Source organism: Nothobranchius furzeri, chromosome 1, assembly GCF_043380555.1.
Source record: "Nothobranchius furzeri strain GRZ-AD chromosome 1, NfurGRZ-RIMD1, whole genome shotgun sequence".
Taxonomy (NCBI): Eukaryota; Metazoa; Chordata; class Actinopteri; order Cyprinodontiformes; family Nothobranchiidae; genus Nothobranchius; species Nothobranchius furzeri.
Window position 1 is genome coordinate 50,814,227 of NC_091741.1, and position 25,779 is coordinate 50,840,005.

At 42.4% G+C, this 25,779-nt stretch overlaps 1 protein-coding gene across 1 annotated transcript in view; it reads right to left on the reverse strand.

The window, feature by feature from the left end:
* Positions 1 to 956: 956 nt before the first annotated feature.
* Positions 957 to 25,779, reverse strand: part of pdzrn4 (PDZ domain containing ring finger 4) — a 59,413-nt gene continuing 34,590 nt past the window's right edge. The window contains exons 2-9 of the mRNA XM_015957762.3: positions 22,097 to 22,368; positions 21,397 to 21,499; positions 10,718 to 10,816; positions 8,203 to 8,265; positions 4,245 to 4,346; positions 3,913 to 4,041; positions 2,563 to 3,612; positions 957 to 2,480 (exon numbers count right to left, since the gene is read on the reverse strand). Of these exons, the coding sequence (XP_015813248.3) occupies positions 1,908 to 2,480; positions 2,563 to 3,612; positions 3,913 to 4,041; positions 4,245 to 4,346; positions 8,203 to 8,265; positions 10,718 to 10,816; positions 21,397 to 21,499; positions 22,097 to 22,368 (2,391 nt within the window). The 3' untranslated portion in view covers positions 957 to 1,907. The remainder of the gene's footprint in view (positions 2,481 to 2,562; positions 3,613 to 3,912; positions 4,042 to 4,244; positions 4,347 to 8,202; positions 8,266 to 10,717; positions 10,817 to 21,396; positions 21,500 to 22,096; positions 22,369 to 25,779) is intronic.

Below are 25,779 nucleotides of genomic sequence, written 5' to 3' on the forward strand. Positions count from 1 at the left end.
AGAAGCTTGTCTTTATCATAAAAAACCTAAGAAATATATTTTCCACAGAAGATTAGCATTGAAATGCATTCACTTATTAGCCTAGCCGGTAACTGAAGCAAAATGATATAGGGTGTCTTGTCAGGCTATTTACTTATTCCTGCTTTGCATAAACTTATAATTCTATGCTGATTGAAATCAATTATTTTATAGTTTTTACTGATGCTTGCTGTCAGATAAATACAATGCACCCAGTACAGGGAAACGGGGAGGCTCGGAGAGAACTGTGTGTAATGCTTACCTGATTTAATAATATGCATAAAAGCCCCAGTGATTGAATGCCATCTTGAAGTGTCTCATTAATTCCTCAGCTCAGTGGGCTGTGGACAGACCCTGCAGACTGACATGGGAGAGGAGACTTCAAATGGTAGTTTAGCTCAGCTTTGATGCTTCCTATCACAACACGGACGTGCATTTCCTCCTCGCACCTTTACCTCACTGTCAGTCATCCCTCGTGTGCATGAATACTGTTAGCCAAAGTGACAGGCTAAATCACATTAAGGCACAAAGAAAGCTGCTTTGATTTCCAGTGAGTGTTAGAATAGCGATCCGGGCTCGGTGCGGAAAATAAAGTCAATTTAATTTTAAATAGCTAAATTAATCAGCGATTATAGTTATTAAAGTCACTCAAAGACTAATTCAAAATACGACCTGAATAAAAAATTTGGTGAAATCAGACTGAAATAAAATCAACCGTTGCTACTCGACAGGATGGACATTTTCAGTTTTTCATTCTTCACCACAACAGATCGGTTCAGCACTGCCGACGCTACCCCAATCCGCCTGTCGATCTCCTGCTCCCTCCCTCCCTGACTCGTGAACAAGACCCCGAGATACTTGAACTCCTTCACTCGAGGCAGGACCTCTCTCTCGACCCAGAGTTGGCAAACCAACATTTTCCGGTCAAAAAAAGGGTGACATTTTCTTTCTTTAATAATCTTTTATTACAAACATTACCATCAACAAGTACCAAACTCGAGGCCTCTTCAGTAAACTTTACAGTAAAAAGCAGCAGTTTTACTGAGAAAGGCTGCACATATGATACATAGTCTGAGGAAATCTGTTGCCTTTCCCAGGTCAGATTAGATGTAGTGTAAATAAAAAAAGGTAACATAATTTACAATAAATTCAATTACCAATAAACAATATAAATAAAAGTTTGATTACAATTTTTAACATAATTCACAGATTGAAGCTTAGAAAAAGATGTAAATTTAGTCGATAATGCTATTGTACAAAACATGTAATTCAAGTCAGAGTTTTGGCTGCAAACTGAGGTAAAACATCTCTAAAAAAACCTTTTTGAAGCAAGTGTTATACATTTACCAGACGTCTCAGCGCACGGTAACACAATAAAAGACGTGTTTTTGTATTGAGCTGGCCTCCAGCAGATGTCTCCCCGTTGCTCGGGTGTACAGCATGAGCTATAGTACAATCAGATAGTCTCACCTCAACAGTAATAGCTTGGTGATACAAATATAAATAAGACATTATATGAAATCCTTTACAGTCCGTTGACATTCAATGTAAAAACGTCCTTTGAAAAGGTTCAGATACAAAGTGTAAAAAATAAAGTTATTTCTGCATAAAAAAAATGCCAATTCAAACAAGGCAAGTGAAACGTGAATGACAAAGATGGAGAAAACAGGAAGTATACAAAACGTTGTTGTGTTGGTTCTTTTATTTTTATTTGAGCCTGGTTGAACCAACACGCTACCATTTCCCACTTCATCACCAAAACTTGAAGGTACTGCGTTGTGTTTTGATGGCTCAGGTGTGGTACAGATGGTCCAATGGTCAATACAAAGCTGCTTTGGGAATGCTACCATTTACATTTCTGTGTCCGTTTCAGGTTTTAAACATGTCGTTTACACAGTGGTGACAGAAAGGAAGGCATTGTGTACTTTTGACCCTTCTGGGACTCTGGCTCCATGGCTCATCAGTTCTTGGATGGTCATCCAGTTGTCCAGAATCTTTTTGTTTCGTTTCTTCATCATCTTTTTGTGACTGAGCTCTAAGATATTGATCTCCTTCCTGCCCTCAGCTCCGCTCGCTGGTCCCTCTTTTAGACATTCAAGGCGACTTTTCTGCATGAACTCTCTCCTCCTTCTCTGCTCCTTGGCTCTTGCTAAATGCTGCTTCCTCTCCTCTTTGCTCCAGTAGCGACCCATCTTCATCTCACTCATGGCATCGTCATCCGTAGTCATGCCTCCGCTCCGCTCCTCCCTGATCCTTAGCGCTCGCTCCCTCAGTATGCGGTCACGAGCAGGCCTCCGTGCAACGTACCGTGTCCCATCAGCGCGAACTTTGACCTTCCACTCCAGACGAGGTTCTCCGGCACGTCCGTTTCGGTGCGCTGAATCTCGACAAACACTGAGGAGACTCAGCTGGCTCTGAGAGTACTCCAGTGACGAGTGCTGTTGCAGGAGCTGCATATAGCTCTGCAACACACAATAATGGCAGCATGGCTGTTAAACAGATGCACATAAGCCGATTAGCACTTATGTCTCTGAACATACGCACCTGAAGCTGTTTGGATCCTCCTTGGCCATGTAAGGTGGATGGAGAACCGTAGGGGAACCCTCTCCTAGATTCTCTGCTCCTCCTCTTCTTTTCACACCTTTCATCATCTGCTGGCAAAGCTGGATCTGACTCAGATCTGGAAGGATTGCTCTGATCTGGGCTGCTCGAGATAACTGGACCAGGATCTGCTAGTCTGCAGCTTCTAGGTGTGCTTTGAGGCTCAGGGATAGGGATGGGATTAGAGGGGGCAGAGGGGGTCAGTCTGAGGTTTTTTTGGTTAGTGATGCTGATGTGTCTCTGCAGGGAGTGCTCAGGAGATCTCTCCATGCCTATTGGGGTAGACCTAGCACTCTCTGCTGTGTTGTAGGCACTGGAGCTGTCCTTCTCACGGATCTTATCACTGTCTGACCTCTCCGGGTGCTCACGGATGTCGGCCAGTCTTCCGAGCCGCCTGTGTCCATCTTTAAGGCTCAGTCCTGGTGAGCAGGGCGTAGGCTCTGAGTACTCCTGTTGGTGGGACTGATGGAGCTGATGGGCTTGCATGATGCTCTGACATTCCAACTCAATGTTACGCAGCTCTTCATTCAGCAGCCTCAGCTCGTGCTCCACCCCTCCCCCTGCACCCTCATCATCGTCATCATCTCTGTCGCCTCCACCTTGTTCAGTGAGGCTACATTCGATGCTGTGTCGTATGGAGTACACCCCACATTCACCCCCATTGCGAATTTGGCACTTAAGCTCCAGGAGCTGCTGAAAGCAGTTCTCCAGACCTATGACTCCACATCCGGCATTGCGAATACTCACAACACCTTCACTGCCCTGCGTTGAAGAATGTGTTCTTGCCCCTTCATTCTCTTGTGACCCAACAATCCCTTGCCTTGTATGCGGATGTTCTGATCGCCATCGATCCCTCAGGCATTGGGCCGGGCTCCTCCTGTGAACTCTGGCCAACAAGGGCTGGAACTCTGGACTGTCTGTGCTTCGCCCAAACCCACTGTCCTGGTTGTTGGAGGAGCACGTTGCTGTGTCTGGATTCATATCGTCATCACCCTGAAGCCGCAGAGGGAAAGAGATCTGGTATTTAAAGAGCAAATTACCCCCAAATCAGCTTTTTGTGCTGATGAAAGAGTGTTGTTGACATGTGTAGGCAAATTTATTAGACTTAATTTTCTGCAGTTTAAGATGGTGGGATTATTTTTTAGAAGCTTGTTTCTCCTTGGGCCTCATACCTTTGTTAGGGATAAGACCAGGATTCCATAAATCAAACTCAGAGCTCTGCACCATGCTTCATCTGCTATCTCTATTTCATGTCTCTTGTTTTGATTTGTTTCACTAAGCATGGACCCTCACCTCATCTGGCCTCTGAAAGCTGTACTCTCTCTGCTTCCTCCTTTCTTCTAGTATATCCATCTTCAGCTCCCCAGCAAGCTCCTGCTGCTCATCAACCAGCCATCCAGCCTCCTCCTCCTCCTCCTCTAGCTGTAATCACAAGATCTTGTCAAAGACCTGTCTCTCTTGTTTTGTACTTGTGTGTGTGTGTGAGCGTGCAGGTACTTCGAACAATCACCTCGACAGGGAAGAAAAGCAAACGGCTCTTAGTAAGCAGTTCATTTCATTTGACATGACACAGGTTGTCAAGGCGGAGCAGAAGGGGTTGCGCAGGTGTGTGTGTGTGTGTTTACCTGGATTTCTGGCCTTGTCACCAGCAGTGTGACGCTTCTTGCTTCTTCACTTGACAGCAAGGCAACTGCTTTCTCTCGGTCTTGCACTTCACAGCCATTTATCTGCACATCAAAGGAAAATTTTGCTTGGAATACATGAAAATTGGTTTCAAGTTCAAAATAGATGTCATCAGTAAAGTACCAGGAGGAAAAATGACTGTAATGCACTCCAGGTCATTGAGTTTTTGTGCAAGGCACCTCAACTTGTAACCTTTTCTGTACATTTTTGCACTCCATTAGTTCCCTTTTCTGCACATTTCATAGCTGATATCCTCTCCTGTCTGCATCTCTACAGATACATACTCAGGAAGAGGAGTCAATTGCAAAAGTCTGCTCTCGCCACATTGTCCAGACACAATTAACTGTTCTCTGACAGGTGGCGTTCATCTTTTCTTCACTAGAGTAATGGGGCTGTCAGTGGAAGATAATAAGGCCAGGAGTACAGCGAGCCTCGCTCCCCCCAAATCATTCATAGTAGCAAGAAACAAACACCTCAGTGAGGGAACGGCGGCACTCAAAATTCAATTTACAAAGAATAAAGAAGGAAGGAGTGTGGAGTAAAACCGAAAGCTTCTTCATTTCACTCTGATCAACAATAACATCGGTATAAGCAACAAATGAGCAAACCATAAAAACTCGCTGTCACACCTGTTCAATTGCTTGTTAAGGTCTAAGTTAGACAAAGATGACTTTCTGAAGTTCAAATCTAGAATCAAGTTCATTTTATTTATAAAGCCTCCTCCCACCCCCTTTCAAGGGGGACCAAGGTGCTGAGCATAGTGCAAAGAAGCAGCACAATACAACAGCTCTATAATGAAATACAGAAATAAAAACATTTAAAAACCAAAAAAGAGCTGAAAACAATATAAGAATAGTGATCAAAAACTTTTAAATGTGAATAGAAACAACTAAGAAACAGATCTAATTAAGTCTTGCTTTAAAAGCGGGCAGCGATGTGGACTGCACGATTTCTTGTGGGAGTTGGTTCCAAAGCCGAGGACCCAGAACCGCAAAGGCACGATTGCCCCCAGACTTAGGCTTTGATCGCGGTACCTCCAAAAGGTCACTCTGACCCGAACGTAACGAACTTGCAGGGACGTAACGGGCCAGCAGCGAGGCTAAATATGGTGGTGCTGATCCAGACAGGGATTGAAGAACAAGAACAAGGATTTTGAACGAGATGCAACTCTTCACCGGTAGCCAGTCCAAAGCTGTCAGGAGCGGAGTGACATGCTCCCACTTATGTGCTCCATAAAGAAATCTGGCAGAATGGTGTTGTCAAAAACTGTTGATCTGGGATTTTCACGCACAACCATGTCTACAGTTCACAGAAAATGTTCTGAAAAGGTGAAATTTTACAGTGAGTGACAGTTATTTGGATGAACATGTATTGTTGCTGACAGAGGTCAGAGGAGAATGGGCAGACTGGCTAGAGAAAAGCAGTGGCAGCTAAAATAACCTCTTTATAACTAAGGTCTGCAGATGAGCATCTGTGAACCACAACAACCCTTGAAGCATTGTGGACTACATCAGCAGAACACACCTGGTGTCACACCTATTAGCCAGAAACAGGAATTTAAGGCTAAAGTCACACGGGATTGCCAGAGCTGCTCAACAAGAGGCTGGTATACCATTTACTAGTTTGATGAGTCTAGATTTCCACTGCAATATTTAGATAATCGGGTCAGCATTTGGTGTCAGCAACATGAAAGCATGGGTTCATTCCGCTTTGGATCAATGTTTCAGATTGTTGAGACAACGGTATGGGGAATACCTGTTTAGACCCAATTTGGACCCCTTAGTACCACTGAGTCTAGTTTAAACGTCTCAGTGACCTAGTGGTTGAGTGTCCACCCAAGGACTGGGATATCAGGGTTCAAGTCCTGATTGAATCATGCAGAAGACTTTAACGAGTCCCAATGCCTCCCTGCTCGACACTCAGCATTAAGGGGCTAGATTGGGGGTTAAACAGTTCTGGAGCGCAGCCCTTCATGACCACAGTGGACTCACATATGATGGCTACTTCCACCAGGATGATGCTCCATGTCACAAAGATCCAATCATCTGTCACTCAAACCAGATCTCAATTCAACCCAGCATCTTTGGGAAGTTGTGGAACTTTGAATTCACATCATGAATATGCAGATGTCTAATGTTTTGATTTCAATATGAACTAAAATCTCCAACATCTCATTCAAATGCTGACTTGAAGAATTAAAGTGGTTCTGAAGCCAAACTGGAGTCTAACTTGGAACTAGCAAACACATACTTAAAGTATACTTTAAGCTAGAGCTTTAACATTGATCTCATTTATGGTTGGGTTAGAAACTTGACCAGTGTAAAGTTTGACACCACTCTGCAACCCTCTACTGGCGATATACGGCAATTATCGGTGCCCTATGGGGGAGCTCTTTACCCGCTTTATGGCTGTTAGCTGTTATGCTAACAGTTAGCTTTTTTAGTTTGCCAATCATCAATTAAAAGCACAAGAAGAAGTAAAAGAAGAAGTTTGCTTTTCTGTTGGCATCATGGTGGAGCCTGGAAGTGAAAGTGAAGAGTAATGGTAAAGGTGGCTACAAAATCATGGACTGATGGTGACCTGGATTTGTTGCGACTTAACTTGTGTGTAATAATTTTTTGTCCAATAGTATAAATCCTTGTACTTGGTGGTTTATATTAGTATTAGTTGATTCATGTGAGTGTTAGCTTGTTGTTAGCGCTAGCTACAACAGGTTACTGCAGGGTTGTTCACGGCAGTTGTAATTCCACTTCTAACCAGTAAGGCGGAGGAGCAGGAAACTGCTCTGTGTTACTTTACTAAAGTGGTGTGTGCATTTTATATGAAGCAGCAGACACAATATTTTGATTTCTTCATTTAAAATGGAATTATGCAATTTTTTTTCCAACTGTAATGAACATCTGCGAGCGTCCTCGCACCTAAAACTTTTAAGCTTTGTTCTGACAAAATTCACATTCACAAAGTGACATGAATGCTTCAAGGCGACGTGCATTATTAACTTTAATTGGTGTTGTCAGTGCAGCGCTGCAGTCCAATGCCATCTTCATGTGGCACTGATAAACTATTCAGTGGAACCCAGGTTTGTAAACCACAAGAACATTTTACAGAATGTCACATCCATCTAAGCTTTCAGCCAATCAAGAGCGAAGGCTTTAACAAGGTGTCTTCTGTGACCTCAAAAACTCATTGTGTGAGGTCAGGCCTAAGAGAGAAAAATGTTTTATTCATCCTCTATATCAGCCAGTTTATTGAATGAATAGTTGTGGACATGACTGGGTCACATGTGTAAGGGGAACAAATTTTGCTGGACTCTAATCCATAATATCTTGTAAAAAAACAGCAGGTAAGAACTCGTTAAGGCCTAACGAGGGACCGTTCCCCGCAGTTACACACACCTGCTGCCACTTATTGGAGACACATGGTTCAAGAGGGCAGAATGTGTTTTCCAGTGGGAAAACAATGCACAGACAAACAACCTGTTACAATAAAATGTTTAAATTTGTAGCTATGAGATTAAATTACATCTATTCATTTATGATCGGTCTTGGTGCATTTGAAAAGCTATTCTCTGTTTCTTCTCAGGAAGATGGAGACAAAAGAAAAATGGAGCCTTTGAGATGATTTAGTGGCTGCAAAACTGCTACTAAGGACTTTAATTTCCCTGATAAAACGAGGTGATTAAATATACATATCCTCCCGCAGACCCAAGACGCCAGCCACTCCTCTTTCAAGACCGTCTCAGAAGCAGCTTTGAGGAGCTATAGGCAGGTTTTATTTTTTCTCACACTGACAGAAATTGAACATGGAAGGTATTTATTTGTGAACTGAAAGCTCACAGTGATTTCAGGCTTAAAGTATGGAATATAAAGTGATTTAATTCACCCAAACAAAATAATTTACCTGCAGGATCCGGTCTCCTTCCTTGATGCGTCCGTCTCTCGCTGCTATACTGTTTGGCTCTACCTGCACAAAAGAACACAAAAATGAGTGCTGACAGCCTCTCATTCTGGATGTTTTTCTCACAACACAACACCTATGATGGATCTCACTTTTGCTGCACTTTCATGTTTGCTGCTTGAAGGAAAACTATGTGTTTTGAAAAAAGAAAATAATGTGTCCTTTCCACTGAGTGACAACCCTATTTTTGTCATATATTTTGGTTTTTGCGCACAATTTTTTGTGTTGCATATTATTCACGTTTCTTCATGGTTGTAGGAAATAGTGACAAACAAAAAGTGATTGAACGTGGAATAACAAATGGATCAGTGAGATATCCTGGTGGCGTAAATAAAAACACAATGGAGGATCTAAGAATGAAAAAAAAAGGTGTTTGTGGCACAATCTTGGTTCTGTTTTGACTGAATGAATCAACACGTCCTGTTTTTCTAAATGCATCCCGGTGGATATGCATACATGCAACATCAATGAGAAATCCTTTCGTGAACTTAGTCGTTTCTAACACAAAAGATCAACAGGTGTAACACAGAAAAAACCCAAAACAAGAAACCAGAATAGAAATAATATGGAGAAAGAAATGGATTCCTTAAATTAGCATCAGTGCCTGCATGCATTTTAATGAAGTAGAACACCAAACTACACAGACATTGTTGAAGGCAGATTCTTTTTTGTTGTTTAGCGAGTTCAGACTTGTAATATTTTTTGAACTTTTTTTTTTAGTTTAAGAAAACTCATGGAAAAACTGGAGGAATCCAAGCTAAACAGTTTCATTCGGTCGTCCAGGTCCTGAAGCAGCAAAGCAGTCCCAAACATCAAACTACCACCAGCATGTTTCCCTGTTGCGATGTTTTTTTTAAATGCAGTTACACCAGGTTTACCAGGAATCACACCTTCCAAAACTCCTATTTTGTCTTGTTGGTCCACTGAATATTTTCCCAAAGCCTTGGAAATCAACAGGATGTTAGTTATTTTTGGTTAGCAGATGTACACTTTTAATTATTATTTTTTACCTTAAATGGCTGGTATTTGATAAAGCGTGGTTGTATGGTTCTAGAACCCCCCAAGGCTCTTTGAACACACACATTCCCACAATGGTGATGAGCTACAATGTAGCCACATATGCCGAACACAGGCACCAGTCTCTCCGACCACATATAGGCAGACGCCCTATGGACTGGCACTGCCTATTGGAGCTGCTGTAGTGGCCGGCCGCCATCTTGGATGGGTTTCCATTTGCCCCCAGTACTTTAATTTCTACTGAGGAAGGTGTTTACCCAACTAAAACAACTAATTTATTATGCTTTTTCACAAAATCAGAAATATTATATGGCATAATAGTTACAATATAAATATAAACAAATAAATTAAATAAAATATAAAATCCCAACAGGTGGGCTAAAAAAGTCTATATTAATACCACGTGATCCATTTACAATAGTATGCAGGTTGCAAGGAAAACGGGCATAGTTGCCCACCTTGTGTGGGGTTTGGATAGTGAGGAACCCATCTAATATGCTGTTATGCTCTCCAGTGCCCAATGGGGCTTCTATGTATTCAAGTATATGCTTCTGACTGCCACCAGCAGGCAAGAAGGGTCAAGTTTATTCCCCAACGACAGCGGGGCTCAAACCAACAACCTTCCGACTGACTTAATGAATGAAATCATCATTTGAAATCTGTTTGTTAGAAATCTCTAAAGGGGAACTCTAGCTAAGGGAGCTTTATTACATCTCTTTTTGCAGCAAAGCTAATCCTCATAGTAGCTCTTACTGTTTGTGTCTTAGTTAATAGGATTAGAGCAGCACCTGCAGCCAGACTGAACATTTTTCTAATTTACTTTGCAAAGCCTAAATTCCTCAGAAAGTGATTATTCATTTGTTTGTCTTGGATGGCTCAATGATTTCTTTTCATCCTTTCTTATCACCACTTTAGCATTTTTCCTGTGCTGACAGTCTGAATTAAAAGGAAGCATCTCTAATAATTTTCCTTCCTTGTTGTGCATGATTGGTATTCAGATGGGTTTTGGTAAATGGGAGAATGTGTCATTTAATAAATTATCGGCACAGAGAAGGTTGCTGCTCAGAGCTAATTAAAGCCTTCAATTAGAACATGTTAAAGGAGGAGGAATGAGAGCGGCAGGAAGGATCACATTTCAAACCCGACTTCCTCTTTTGGTCATGCGTATCTTAGTCAGAGTTGATATTTGACTACATTAGCCTTTTTTCTCTAATCCATTTTGTCTTGGTTTTGAATGTAAATTTGCATACGGGATTCAGAAAAAACCCTTAATAACTTTCTGCTCCAAAGACATTAATCATGAAAGTTAAAGTCAGGTTTTTGTGTGCCACATTTAGGCTTTTAGGAGCTTCCCTGTCAAGTTATGCTGAGTAAAGTAAACCAACACAAACAAAAAGATGATTTTATGTGTTTAAAAGGAGGAAAGTTGGCTTCTCTGTACCTGACTGATGTAGATGCCGGTGTCCTCTTCTTCATCAGTTCGGTAGCACAGCGTCAGACCGAGTTTTTCTTGGCTGTTTAATCGACAGAGTTCCACTTCCTGTTACACAAGAACATAAGACCAGAAATGCACACGATGTAAACAGAATATCCACAAAGAACACCTGATCCTTTAAAAACTTTTTCATTAAAGTGACAGTGTGTATTTTCCCTGGCAATAGGGGCAGCCGATACATAAATCATTGCAAGCAAGCAGTATTTTTGTGTTGGAGTAAGAACTTACCAATGGATACCCATTAGGGTCAAAAAGTTGCAGGGACTGCAAACTTCAGCAAAATAACAAGCACGCCAGACTCCCTTTAATCACCGGCACAAGTGAAGAGGTAAATGTTTTAAAAAAAACAATGTTTAAGATTGCTGAAAGTTTTGTTACCATTTGTTACAAATCAGTAAATGCTGCTGGTTGTGGCCCCCCGGGGCAATCCACTGCGCCTCTCAAGGGGCTTTTCTGGTTACAGTCACCCTTGGGTCCCTGTGCTCTGGGGCAGCTCCTGGATCTCTGGGACTTGGAGCTCCTTCCATCTCCTACACATCTTTTTTTTTTGGGGGGGGCAGATCTGTGGCCCCTCACACTCTCTATTGGATGCTCCTATAGAGAAACCTTACATATACAAGTGCGGGTACGCACACAGGTGGTCACATGGTGCTCTCATAAGTATGGACTTGGGCACATTCAACACATGTCTTAAGGCTGTGGTTGGCACTTAATGCTCTGTAATTTGTCATTGTGTGATTGTTCAGTTAAACAATGTTGATTTTATATTTCATCATCAGGTTGACGCAGTGATAGCTTGCTCTTGTTGTATTGCTGTGTGTCCTTTTTTTTGGTTTGTTTTTTTCTCTTTCTGCAGGTCTAGAAGCAGAGTCTTGTTCATCATTGATTGCTTTCACCTCTGTCTCCGTGTCTGGTTGGAATTAAAAAGCATTAAAAAAAACAATAACAATAAAGTTTTAAGTATCAGGCGTGACATTAAAAGCAGATGTTTTGGTGTTCCACCTGAGAGTAAATCTATAAGGCGTGTCACCAGCATTCAGACATCAATTCTGTTTGCTTCACAGCCAGACAGGACACGAAAAAAAATAAATAAATAAAAGAAAAAAGAAAGGAACTTGTCCACTACAATGGCGTCTAATTGCTGCGTAGTTCGTTTTGCAGCCGTTTTTTAACGCTTTCGCGTCCCGTGGAAAGAAGGGGTGAGTTTGTGCATGAATGCCTAAACGTGACTTGTAGTGTAAAGCACTTTGATTGGTCAGTCGATATAGAAATGTGGGACATCAGTGCAGTTGATTTACATCTCTCCACTGTGAACTAGAGGACCACAAATCTGCTTTTCAGAGCCAACTGCCCCATGTTTTAGATATTTCCCTGTTTGAGAACACCATCCTGTTCTTTCTACGACTTTGGATTGTTGAGGTGACCCATGGAAATACGTTTATGCCTAAATGTATTCCTTTTTCTTTTGCAGAAACCTCTTTTCTACACAGCCACCTTCTTAAAACACAGGCAAGGCCAGGCAGCTTTATTTGTATAGCACCTTACAACAGTAAAAAACAGACAAAAGTGCTTCACAGAAATTAAAACATTTAAAAACAATACAAAACATGAAAATACATATAAACTAAAGCTTAAAAACTAACACTGCAAAGACTCATGTTGAGTTAAAAACCAAATCATGAAACTAAGTTTTCAAAAGAGATTTAAAACCAGGCAGTGAAGAGGCCGACCTAATGCTCAAGGGCATCACATTCCAGAGCCTAGGGGCCGCTACAGAGAAAGCCCTGTCACCTCTGAGCTTACGCCTTGTTTTTGGGACTTCCAGGAGCATCATATCAGCTGAGAGGGAATCTGGAGCAAGGCCATGCAAAGATTTAAAAGCCCATAAAAGCACAGGGATGAAACCCTCAAAGTTCGTATGAGTCCTAGAGATTACTCGGTTGTTCCTAATAATTCAGAGCTGGTCTCAAACCCAGATGAAAGGGAATGCAATAAAAAAATTGGTGTCAATTATATAAATCAGTCCTAATTTGAATTATGAATACATTTCCATTGGATGTGACCGTTTCCACGTGGGTTTAGTCTTAGATATACAGTTTCAAACAAAGACTATTGCTATGCAGGGTGTCGGTTTGCAAAGAGGCATTTTAAATTAACACAAAATAAAACTGCTAATCCATGAACATAATCTGACCAGTACATGAGTGGATTAAAGGCTCGATCGAACAAAAACTAGTATGATGAAATATCCAGACTGGGCCTCACTTATAAGGAGCTCCTCCCACAGGAAATTTCCTTGAATTTGATCAGCGCCGCCCCCCAGCTGGCTTCCTATTTGATCTCCGTTGTGTATAAACTTAATCACATAAAGATAACTCTGGGGGTAATCTTTATTAACCTCGGTCTGCCAAAGTAGTTTTTCCTCTGTGATGATATGAAAGGAGGGTAAAAAAAAAGGGATTGGGGGTGACGACATTGTTCGGGGATTTAAACCTTAAGCTTCTTGATTTTTCTGTCATGGGAAACTATGATTGCTGAGATTGACATGGGGAGAAATTAATTTCTGTGGCATTTAACCCCCAGTGCAAACAGCCCTGACCTTCAAAGGTGGAGGAGTGTATCAGGAGTTTTATGATGTTGTAACACACACACACACACACACACACACACACACACACACACACACACACACACACACACACACACACACACACACACACACACACACACACACACACACACACACACACACACACACACACACACACACCTGCCCAATTAAAGAAACTGGCTGCTTTGCACTTTGACCCAGAAACCAGATTAAAGACCAGATTGGTTGAATGTGTTCATTTCTAAACTGCATTAGTGACATTTGGACATAAACATATTTAAAATGAATTTTAAAATGGCTAGAATATGTCTTTGCAGTTTGTGGATTAATTTTAATTGTAAAGAGAAATAAAAGCAGCTTTTAGGGGTACATTAAACATCTGGATGTACCATTTCAGTTTTAACGCTGCCACGTGTTTCATATAAACATAATTACTGTCAAGTGTAATCTACTCTGACTTATATGTTTCCTTATTAGACACAATGACACTATCAGTGGTTAGCAAATAAAAAAGCCTTAAAACATTCCACTTTTTAAATCTGCTATATTATTTTTTTCTATTTCTGCAGATAAAAGTATGAAAAGAGGAGAGATGCATTTGTTTCCCAAGAAATTCACAGATGCAACAGCACCCACATAAAGCTGAAATAGTTTCCACATGCAAATGGATGAATTCTGAGCTTATAAAACCACAAAATCTTTTGTGGCAAATGTAATTATCCACACCGCACACAGACAAAGGTTTGTGATCTCTGTCTGTTGTAGCTCAGCCTCTCCTGCTTTATTCTGTCACTGTGCACACACAGCTCTAATCTTCTGGCAGCAAGGCACACTTTAATCAGTGTTTTTATTAGCCAAAATGTTGTTTCTAGCCTCAAGTCAGCCTTGGTTGCCTAGGTGAGGTGGATCCGAGTCTGAGAATTTGTCCCAAAACACTGACACGGCTAAAATATTACACGTTTGTAAATTAAACTATATTTTCCTGTAGAAGGAACAACAACTTTTGTTATAGTAAAAGTTGTAAACGAGACAGAAGACCAATATTGTTATTCTTATCATATCTAATGTAAAGAAAGTTATTGAGCAAAAGACTCTAATAGATATGAACTCTACTGCTGGACAAGCAGGGTCATCATTGTGTAATTTCATGTTTGACCACCAATGATGAAAATTCTGCAAATTCAGAGGCAAAAGTATCAGCTGGACTGGGAGGTTGATAGATTTAAATACAGCGAAATACATTTTGAAACTCTATTTTGATGACCTGACATTCAAAAGTAGTAAAAGGGCAACTTTTCATCAAATTACAGGCATGTTTGTCCTTAAAGACCACAGCAAGACTTCCACCAAAACATGACAGACATGATGTAAATGTTAAATGACCCGTGTAAGTGCCTTCTTGGGGTTCTACAACCCCCCAAGGTGCTTCACAACACAATGACTACGTTTACATGCAGCCAATATCTGGGTTATGATCGGGTTAAGGTCGGTATTTGGGTTTCTGAGTTGATCAGAATAACCCGTTTACAAGCATAAATAGAAAGAGTTACCTCTAACTTGCATAACCCGATTTAAATGCGGACGTTGGGGTAGTGTCAGGACGTATGGACTACGTCCAGACGCAATATGCGTCATTTCCAGTTCTTCTTGTTCCGGTATCCGTGAAAACAACAACACGTTTCCTAGTTCGGAAGAGATAGCGACCGCGTTTGTTTGCGCTTTAGTTTCCTCGTCACTCCAAAAGTGTGGTGCTGTGCCGCGACTCACCATGTCCTCCTAATTTGTTGTTTACTTCCGGTGTTCTGGCGCATACAAGACGTCTCGCTACTCAAAAGACCAAGATTCCTTGCGAACAGAGCATGCGCAGAACACACGCTTTGATGGGGATATCCCAATATGCGTTTACACGACCAAGCATTTGGGTTAGAAAAGGGTTACCCCAGGTGTAGTAACCGGGTTTTTAAAAACCCGGTTATGAGCATGTCCGGGTTTTTGGCGGTGTTTACATGGACCTGCGGAACCGGGTTATTGTGAATATTCGGGTTTTAAAAGGGTTACTGGCTGCATGTAAACACACTCACTCAGTCATCCACCTATTCACACACTCATTCACACGCTGGTGAGTATGATGTACAATGCCCTGGGGCACGCTGACAGAGGTGTGGTCTGACAAACAATGACGCCACCGGCCCCTCTGACAATCACCAGCAGGCAAGGTGGGTTAACCCCAAAATTCCACTATCTCCGCTCCGCCCCCGTTCGCTTCCGAACTCAAATTATACTACACCCGCTCTACAACGGCTCCGCTCCGGTGCGGAGACCTGAGGTGCGCAAACAGGCATGCGCGGGATTTTCGAGATCTTGCGATACAGTCCGAGCAATAAATGCGGAAGTTAGATCCAAACACCCGTTGTGTGGGAGAAGCATCGAAATGAACTGTTTAATCTGCCCATCATTTGTGTTGAGAGATCAGCAGTGTTTGGATCAACAAAGTGTGACTACTTTGATAGTGGAAACTGTATTTATGGCTTATTTTTGTGCATTTAAAGTTCAACCACCATTGATAGTTGTTAAAAAGTTGTTAAACCTGTGCATATGAAACAAAAAAATGCTTTTAGTTATTGATTTATTGTGAAATAACGGAAGCTGTGTTTGCTTCCTTTCCTGTTGGGCGGTTGTGATTTCTGTCCATTGACTGCGGAGTAGAGCGTTGTAGAGCGGGTGTAGTAAAATTTGAGTTCGGAAGCGAGCGGCAGCGGAGCGGAGATAGTGGAATTTTGGGGTTAGTGTCTTGCCAATGGACACAACAACAGCATTCTCTGGTCAGAGCCGGGATCAAAACTGCAACCTTCCGGTTACTGGACAACCCGCTCTACCTCCTGAGCTACTGCTGTACACATAACCTCTGACCATGATGAAGATGGGCTTGGGTGAGAGCTGGATGTCAGTAGTCGTGATGCAGAATCCAAAGCAACAGTGAATCACAGCAGAGGGTTTTGCATGGATGTCTTTTCTTTTCCAAAAGTTCTCAAAATGGTACTGGTTAGTGAAGGGAGGTGATTTCTAAAACTATCCAGAAGCATATCCTTCCTTTGAAGTTCAACAGAGAGATGTCATACATCCTCCTTAAGGTCCTTAATCATTTTATTTGCTTTAAAAAACATAAACTCATCATTGTGGGGCAGAAAGTGGGGGAGGAGGGACAGACATTCACAATACCTTCTAGGCTGCAGAAAGCACTATACAGTGGCCAAGCCACGTCTGACAGATGCAAAGATTTGTAGTCCAACTAAAATCCAAGAAATTACAAAAATCATAAGAATCATCAAAGGTCCAACAAAATTCACAGAATCCAGTAATCAGTGACAGAAAAGCACCAGGGGCCTCATTTATCAAGCTTGCCTATGCACAAAATGGGGTCGGAAAACTGCGTAAACAACTTTCCACGCAAACTTTGGAATTTATGAAAGAAAACTTAGCGCAACTTTAAGTTGACTAAGGACTTGGCTTACGCACATTTTGGACATGGAGAGCACCTGCAGTGCTGCTGCTGAGAAGGATAAAATGATGAAATCCTGCAGCATTATCACTTGTACTGTTTCATTTTCACACAGAGCAAGACCCCACACATGCGCGCGTACACACACATGCGCGCACACTCACACACACGCGCGCGCACACACATGCACACAGCCTGAAGCGCAGAATACAGAATGGAGAATATCAGCAGAGGGACAGATTGAGACAGAATGTCATGCGACTGTGACGGTGTGTGTCCTGTCACTGTGACCTGATTGATCATAATATAAAATATCATAGTTAACTTTAAACCATTCCGGAACATTAGACAGTATATTCTTCATTTGTTTCTCTTACCAGGCCATTGAAGTCAGAATGTGATAATAAAAAACAAGTCTGCAAACATAAGAGGCTAAACTTTTTTACAGACATTTTTTAATGTGTTAAAATGGCATGTTCACTGAGAAACCATTAATTAATTATTATTATTATGTTATTATTGGTTTTTCATTTAGGATGTACGTGAAAATAGTCCACCACTTTTTTCTGCATGAGCATCTGATAGAAAATAGATAAAAAACGCTTCAGAAAATCCTGACAGATCTATGTCACACTGTGACTAACATTCATGGACTAACCCATCTTGACTCACCACAGGGAAGGCTGTTGTTGGTTTAGCTTCCAGGAAACAGCAGAGAACGTCTCGACTAGTTGAAGCTAAACGTTAGCGTTAGCAACTCCACAACATGGCAGAACTCCTTCGAGCTTGTGTTATTTGTGGAAATTAAGCATAAATGTTGCAAAGCAAACAGGGTCAATGGTAGAGTTGCTGTTAGCAAATCAGAGGTAAAATGTACAAATATCAGGAAATAGTATTCCAAATCCTGCTGTCGGAAGCTATTTTCTCCTCCAGCTGACTTCTGCATAAACAGGCTCAGCTGAGCTTTTTTCCCCTCAGAGTTCAACTTACAAGGCATTGTTCCTACTAGAGATCACAGCAAATGTATCAAAACACGAGTAAAGTTGACCTTCAAAATACATAAAGAGGGCCCACAATGGGACCCTGGGGAATCCCACATGCAAGTTTAGCTCAGTTTAAATTAGTATTGTTAATACAAACACATTCTTCCTTTTCAAAAAGATAGCAATTTAAAAACATTTTCTATTCCACATGTTTTTGAATTTGATGAGATAATATTAACCCTCTGGAGGCAGGCGTTGCAGATTTGCAACGTTAAAATCTACCTACCTGGGGCCTCATTTATCAAGCTTGCTTGCGCACAAAACGGGGTCGGAAAACTGGGTAAGCAACTTTCCACGCAAACTTTGGGGATTTATGAAATAAAACTTAGCGGAAAAATGTGCGCAACTTTAAGTTGACTAAGGACCTGGCTTACGCACATGTTGGACATGGAGAGCACCTGCAGTGCTGCTACTGAGAAGGATAAAATTATGAAATCCTGCAGCATTATCACTCGTACTGCTTCGTTTTCACACAGAACAAGACCCCCACACACACGCACACGCGTGCGTACACACACATGCACACACACAGCCTGAAGCGCAGAATACGGAATGCAGAAAATCAGCAGGGGGACAGATTGAGACAGAATGCCATGCATCTGTGACAGTGTGTGCTGTCACTGTGACTCAATTGATGATGCGCCCTGGCTACTTGTACAGGGGAGATCTCTGTTTGGCTGACTGGTTAGTGCGTGACTTTCACCTGGGAGTCTGTGGATCGAATCCTGATTGGACCTTTTTTTTTTACATCCTCCACAGATCTCTCTGAAGAATTCACAACATTGACAGCTTCAGCAACGCTGTGCCAGTCTGTGGATTTTCTCTTATTTGTTTGCAAAAGCACTTCCTTTCATTTCTCCACCTCACCCACAGTTACCTCAATTTCTGCTTCTGTGAATAGCGCTTCCTTGATCTGCCTTGATCTACGGTCGCCATGTCATTGGCGGAGCGCTACAACAGCCGGCTCATGTGTATGCATGAGATCCACAAGGCACTTTGCATTGACTATTTATGGCAGTAAGTGGGCGTGGTGAGGGTGGGATGTGACTAAAATTCAGCAGAGAAACATTCTTGACTCCGATTTATGAAGCGGAGATTGTGTGCAGCTGTGCGTACTCAATGTTTGATAGATCACAAACCTACTTGGAGTAAGTACATTTGTTTTGCTGAGCTGAAGTACGGCTTTAGTAAGGATTCTATGCAATGTTTGATAAATGAGACCCCAGGTTTTTAAAAGTATTAAAGCAAAAATAGTGGAGAGCTAAATGGACATGTCTGCCATGTCTGCAGGCTTCTTGAGCTGGAGCTGGCCACGCCCCTGCTCAAGCTGCTGTAAGCTGAGAAGCTCCGATATCCAGGAGGAATTCAGAGTTGAGCCGTGGCTCCTCCAGCAGCAGCTCTCTCTTGCCCCTGAGAGGTCATTCTATTCTAATTTCCCCGTTTGTGATGTCACAAATGGAAACTTTTTGAAACAGTTCCTTTTATGCACATATTTCCTAAAATTGAACCGTGACAGAAAGCAGATGGGTGTATTTATTTATTTTTTTTCCACGTTTGGAGTGTTTATAGAGGCAGTAGAGAACCACATGGCAGCACAAAAAATGCCAAAGGTGAGTTTTGCATAATTTGTCCCCTTTAAAATAAAAGCTACTTATTGCAGCTTTCAAACTCGCCCTGGAATCAAAGTCTAAAAGCTTCTTTGAGGCTGATGCATCTGTTTTGCTGCTCTTTTCTTGTCTTTCTTTAACGCCTGCACGGCTTACAGCTCAATGGAATTATTGTATTTGCCTGCCAAAAGCTGTTTTCTTTTGTGGTTTGCAAGATTAGAAGAAGTCAGCCTTTAAAGTTCAACACCTGGAGACAATCCAGATTAAGAAATTAAAATGAGACTAATCTAACAAACAGATAGCTGACTGCTGTCTGGCACATTGCTGCCACTTCATTAACAACACAGTGTGACCTGGTGATGAAACGCCACTTTTATTAACAACACAATATGCCATCATTAAACAGGATTTTTCCCTGGAGGGGAGGAGTACATTTAAGCAAATGTAGATGAAAATCTTCTCTGCCACAAATACTTTTCCATTTTTTTTAACTGTAAAAATGTAAACTGCAGGTGAACATTTTTCAGTTAAACTTTCCTTTTCCACTTGATAAATAAAAGCCTTCATACCGTATGTCAAAGTCATAACTCTGCTGCTACCTGCTGTGTATTATAGGATGATAGATTTGGCAGAACCACCAGGACTATTATGACAGCAGGCGTACCCATGTGGACAATCAGTCTGAAGTGAAGCACGACCTGTCAGTCAGAAGTAATGTTCCCAGGAATGGCAGCCCTATTCTGCTGCCTTCAAGAGGAAAGCCATTCTTGTTTCAGTTAGATACACACGGATGGATGTGGAAAAGTCCGGACCGCTGATGTGGTGTGTGTGTTCGGCAGGTGCGTGTTGTATTGCTACATTTGTTCTAATACCACAGTTATTACAACACACAAGCTTTTTGCCTCCACCCCACCCCCGACCCAAACAGGAAGCCCTTTCCCTTGGATGATGCTTCAAGGTAAAAGGCCACAGATGGCAGCAAAGGGATCCTAATAACGCACAATAAAGTTCACTGAACCAGGAAGCACCTATTAAACCACAAAAGCATATATATCACTCTCACCTAACAACGCCTTAAGCTATGTAACCTGTTTGATAAACCTATTGCTAGGGTGATAATGCATTAAAACAGATGTTTTTGGTAGATTTTCAATCTCAAGCTTCTGTTGATTGTAAGAAGCCCCAAAAACGTGATTTCAGAAATGACAGAGACAAAAGGTGTGTCCGAATCCAGGGGTTGCATCAATCAGAGTACACATTTTAATGTCCATTATGTCACAGAGAAGCCATGAGGCTGTCCAAATTCAAAGTAAACTCAAAGTGGGTCCTCAAAGGCATCTCACGAGTTTTGAGGACGGGTCGGGTGTAAGTTTATTGGCAAAGGCGAATCCAGAATTCATCGTGGGCCAAAGAGGAGATATTCGTTTTTGTTTTAATGGTGGACAGAGCTAGAGGATTTCAGTTTGAAATATTAGTATAACATTATCTGGTGGTAAACATATAAAAACTTCAAGCGGTTGTGTTGTTGGGCTTTTGTCATTTCCATATTCTTTCTTCCACATTTTTTTGTAAAAAATTTGAAAAATACTTGTAAGCAAGCAAGTGTGGCAGGTTTTGTATTTCTTCGTGTACCGTCAAATTTAGTTTTACCTTCTGTTTACCACTATCATGGTTGCTAGACAACAAGACACATGCTGACATACGGGTGGGAAGAAATATGAAGGCAAGCTTGACCAAATCCATAGCCGCTCTCCTCTGTTCTTAGAGTTAGGGCATGTCAATGGAAGGACCTGATCTACATTGTAGGGAGAACACCACCCTTACATTCAGACATACCATAAATAAGAGGTTTTATAAAACGTTACCTCATACTCGTACTCCTCTGTCCGCTCCACTTCTGCTGGGGTGTTGGACAAATACTCTGGACATTCGTAGAACTCATGCTCCATGGTGTGAATAGACTGGCAGCTACAGGAAAAAGAAAATATGCAAATATGCTTATAATTATTCATGAATGGACCTATATGAGCTTTGCTCATTGGCACCAGTCAAACTATTTTCCACACCTGATAATACCAACTGTTTGATCATTGTACATTTTAAAAACAAGCTATGGTCTCTATGTTGTAACTCTGTCTACCTCACCATAATTACTGACCAAGAATGGAGTGTTTGCAGGTCTGTTAGACAAGCTGACTTCCGGCAAAGCCTTATAAATAGCTACTGAATGGATACAGTATCAGGATGCTGGCTATGACAGTCCATTAAAGAAAATGGATGTGGCACACCAAAGCAATTATTGCATCCCATTTTGGTTGTGCATTATCATATCACAGTGCTTAGCTTTGCTTGGACTTTCCACTCTGTGAAGGGGGCTGCTTAATAGCAACAATGAAGTGAAAGAGATCAGCAGTGCAACCTTTGGGGAAACCTACATTCATTTGTTGCAAGAAGTGAAAAAAAAAAGTTTTTTGCTTGCAGTGGTGTACAGAATTTAGGGAAAAAAAACGTACCGATTCTCTTAAATGAGTTAAGAATTTTCCATTTGTTAGTGTTTGTCCTCACCTGTCAGACAGCAAGAAAGGACACACGTCCGGCACTGGCGGGGTTGTGGGCCGAAGCTTGGCCAGTGCCATGATGTGCTCAAAGGTGATATCGGTCTGCGTGCAAACGTTGACCACACACACATCCTGAGGTGAGCTACGGTTCTTGTGCACGACAGCTGCCGCGGCTCTGGTGGGGGTGTGTCGGAGGACCTGGACGACGATGGGGTCTCGCCTGATGGTTTCAACCACTGCCTCATTGTGCTCTGCCTTGGAGAAATCCCGTCCATTAACCTTGGATACAAGAAAACATAAACTCTCATGAAGTGAGTCGTGTTTTGAAACTTCTAGGGTAACAAATAGAGATTTTGGATGGGGACCATGGATCGTTGTCCAAAAGTTTTTTTTTTTACAAAGAACTAATTTTGTTTTCACTAGCAGTTCTACCAGTAGGATCTTGCTGTACATATATTAACAGTTTATTATTAAAAAACAAGGTAAGGGCTTTAAACAGGGCACCTGGGCATCTCCCGCCATCGTGACGATTGGTAACAGCTTATTTACCAGTGTGTTGAATTTTAAGCTAGTTGACACTTTGCAGAAACAGTAGCCTGACCAGCTAGACCCATGCTTCCTTTGGGAATCATTGGATCTGGGAACTCTTCTATTCAAATAACCCTGCACCCTGAGAATTCTAACCGAGCCAATCAGCGGTGAGCATGCACGTCTCACGCACACATGCTGAGTTTCTCATACACATGGCATCTGAAGCGGAGTCCGCCACAGCTCTTTCTTTTGTTCTAAGTGACTTGAACATGTCTTTAAAACCACAACAAGAAGTGCTAAAAGCCTTTCTTCTACAAAAAGAAAATTGCACCGTCGTCAGACGCCATTTTTAACTACAGCTAAAAGCGTCATGCTGTACTGACAACGTGTCTGCCTTTTTTCTGAATGGTTTTCGAGCTGGCTAGTCCCACCCCTCATGTCCCTCTCTGCCTGTGAGTAACCAGACTAGTTATCTGTGCAGAATTGATTAGAAGACGAGTATGGCAGGCCAGGCTACAGAAAGAGTGTAAAGGTATAAAAAAAAACTGATTTTATGTGCTAATTTTATCTCACTCTGGTTACAGCCTGTGATCTTTTTCCCTATCAACCTTACTCAAATGCGTTTTTCATAATGAAGTTCCATCATTAAGCTCTCTGAACACCAAACGGATGAAGACTAATGAGCAACAAAATAGGGAAGGATGGTGTGACGTAAACTTAGCTCGACTGGAAAAGCAAGATTTACACAAAACCTGACTTTTCCACGCAGGAAACAGTTTGTAATCCAGTGTAAGGATATATATATATATATATATATATATATATATATATATATATATATATATATATATATATATATATATGTATACATATACACACACATACATTAATTTTCTTCCGCTTATCCGGAGTCGGGTCGTACGGGCAGTAGCCTAAGTCGAGAGGCCCAGACTTCCCTCTCCCCAGCCACTTGGGCCAGCTCTTCCACGGGAAATCCCAAGGTTTTCCTTGGCCAGATGAGAGACGAAGTCCCTCCAAAGTGTCCTGGGTCTCCCTTTAGGCCTCCTCCCGGCTGGACGTGCCCGGAAAACCTCACCAAGGAGGCGTCCAGGAGGCATCGTGACCAGATGCCCGAGCCACTTCAACTGGTTCCTCTCGATGTGGAGGAGCAGTGGACCTATTTCGAGCTCCTCCCGGATGACCGAGCTTCTCATCCTTTCTCTAAAGGTTGGTTTATGCTCGACGCATCCGCGAGGTCCGCACGGCTCCGCGCGGAAAAGTTGCGTCATTTTGCATCATTTTAACAGCCACGCCCCTCCACCGCGTCTCCGCACGGCCCAAGATTTCCGCAACGCGCACCTCGTAAAATTTCTAACCACGCGGACGGTCGGACGCGGAAAAACATGGCGGACCGGCACGGCAGAGGTTCGTAAATACAGACATTTGTATGATTCAGCTCTCAGAGATCACCGTGATCAACATGTTGTTGATCATTCTTGGAGAGAAATAGCTCGCACTGTCGGAAAAGACGAGGACGCTGTTAAAAATGCTGAAATACCATGTTGTAAACAGTGATTTCTACTTCTACTATGGTGTAGTGTTGGATGCATGCTGTAGAGCTCCATGCTGCCCCGTTCAGTTTGGGAGAATATTGGCTCACCGCAGAGGCGAGCCGCCCAAACCATAAACGCTGCGAGTTGTGAAGCGCGTTCCAGCCGCGAGCCGCATCACCGCGCGGAAAGTGAATGCATCAAGCATAAACCAAGCTTAAGGGAGAGCCGAGCCACTCTGCCGAGAAACCTCATTTCAGCCACTTGTATCCGCAATAATGTTCTTTCGGTCACTACCCAAAGCTTGTGACCACAGATGAGGGTAGGAACGTAGATCAACTGGTAAATCGAGAGCTTCGCCTTCTGACTTAGCTCTCTCTTCACCACGACAGACCAGTACAACGCCCGCATAGCTGCAGATGCAGCACCAATCCGCCTATCAATCTCACGCTCCAGCTTTTCCTCACTCGTGAACAAGACCCCAAGATACTTAAACTCCTCCAATTGGAGCAGGACCTCTTCCCTGACCTGGAGAATGCCTTCTACCCTTTTCCGAATCAAGACCATGGTCTCAGATTTAGAGGAGCTGAATCTCATCCCAGCTACTTCACACTCGGCTGCAGACCGCTCCAGCTAAAGCTGAAGATCACGTTTTGATGAAGCCAACAGGACCACATCATCTGCAAAAAGCAGAGACCTGATCCTCAGGCCACCAAAACGGATGCCCTCCACGCTTTGGCTGTGCCTAGAAATCCTGTCCATAAAGGTTATGAACAGAAATGGTGACAAAGGGCAGCCTTGGCGGAGTCCAACTCTCACTGGGAACGAGCCCGACTTACTGCTGGCAATGCGGACCAAGCTATATATATGTGTGTGTGTGTGTGTGTGTGTGTGTGTGTGTGTGTGTGTGTGTATATATATATATATACAGTATATTTATATATATACACACACACACACACACACACACACACACACACACACACACACACACACACACACACACACACACACACACACACACACACACACATCTCGGTCCAGAAAAGTACAGTTCTAGGAACAACAGGTGTGAATGTGTGTGTGTGAATGGGTGGATGACTGGTTGCGTTTAAAGCGCCTTGGGGGGTTCCAAGACTGGAAGGCACTATATCAAATACAAGCCATTTACCAAGACATCAGTGGTGCCCGTGGTCATCAGGGCACACGGGGTAGTAACCACCAAACTGGAGGAGTGGCTGGAGCAGATCCCAGGAAAAACTATTATACTGCCCACAATAAAAGGCCACCCTTGAATGTGCAGTTTTGTCTCACAGCAAAATGCCACAGATGCCACAAGCATTGAGTGAGCGTGCAATTGGCATGCTGACAGCAGGAATGTCAACCAGATCTGTTGCTCGTGCATTGAATGTTCATTTCTCCACCATAAGCCATCTCCAAAGGCGTTTCAGAGAATATGGCAGTACATCCAACCGGCCTCACAACCACAGACGACGTGTAACCACACTAGCCCAGGACCTCCACATCCAGCAGGTTCACCTCCAAGATAATCTGAGATCAGCAACTCAGACAGCTGCTGAAGCAATTGGTTTGCATAACCAAACAATTT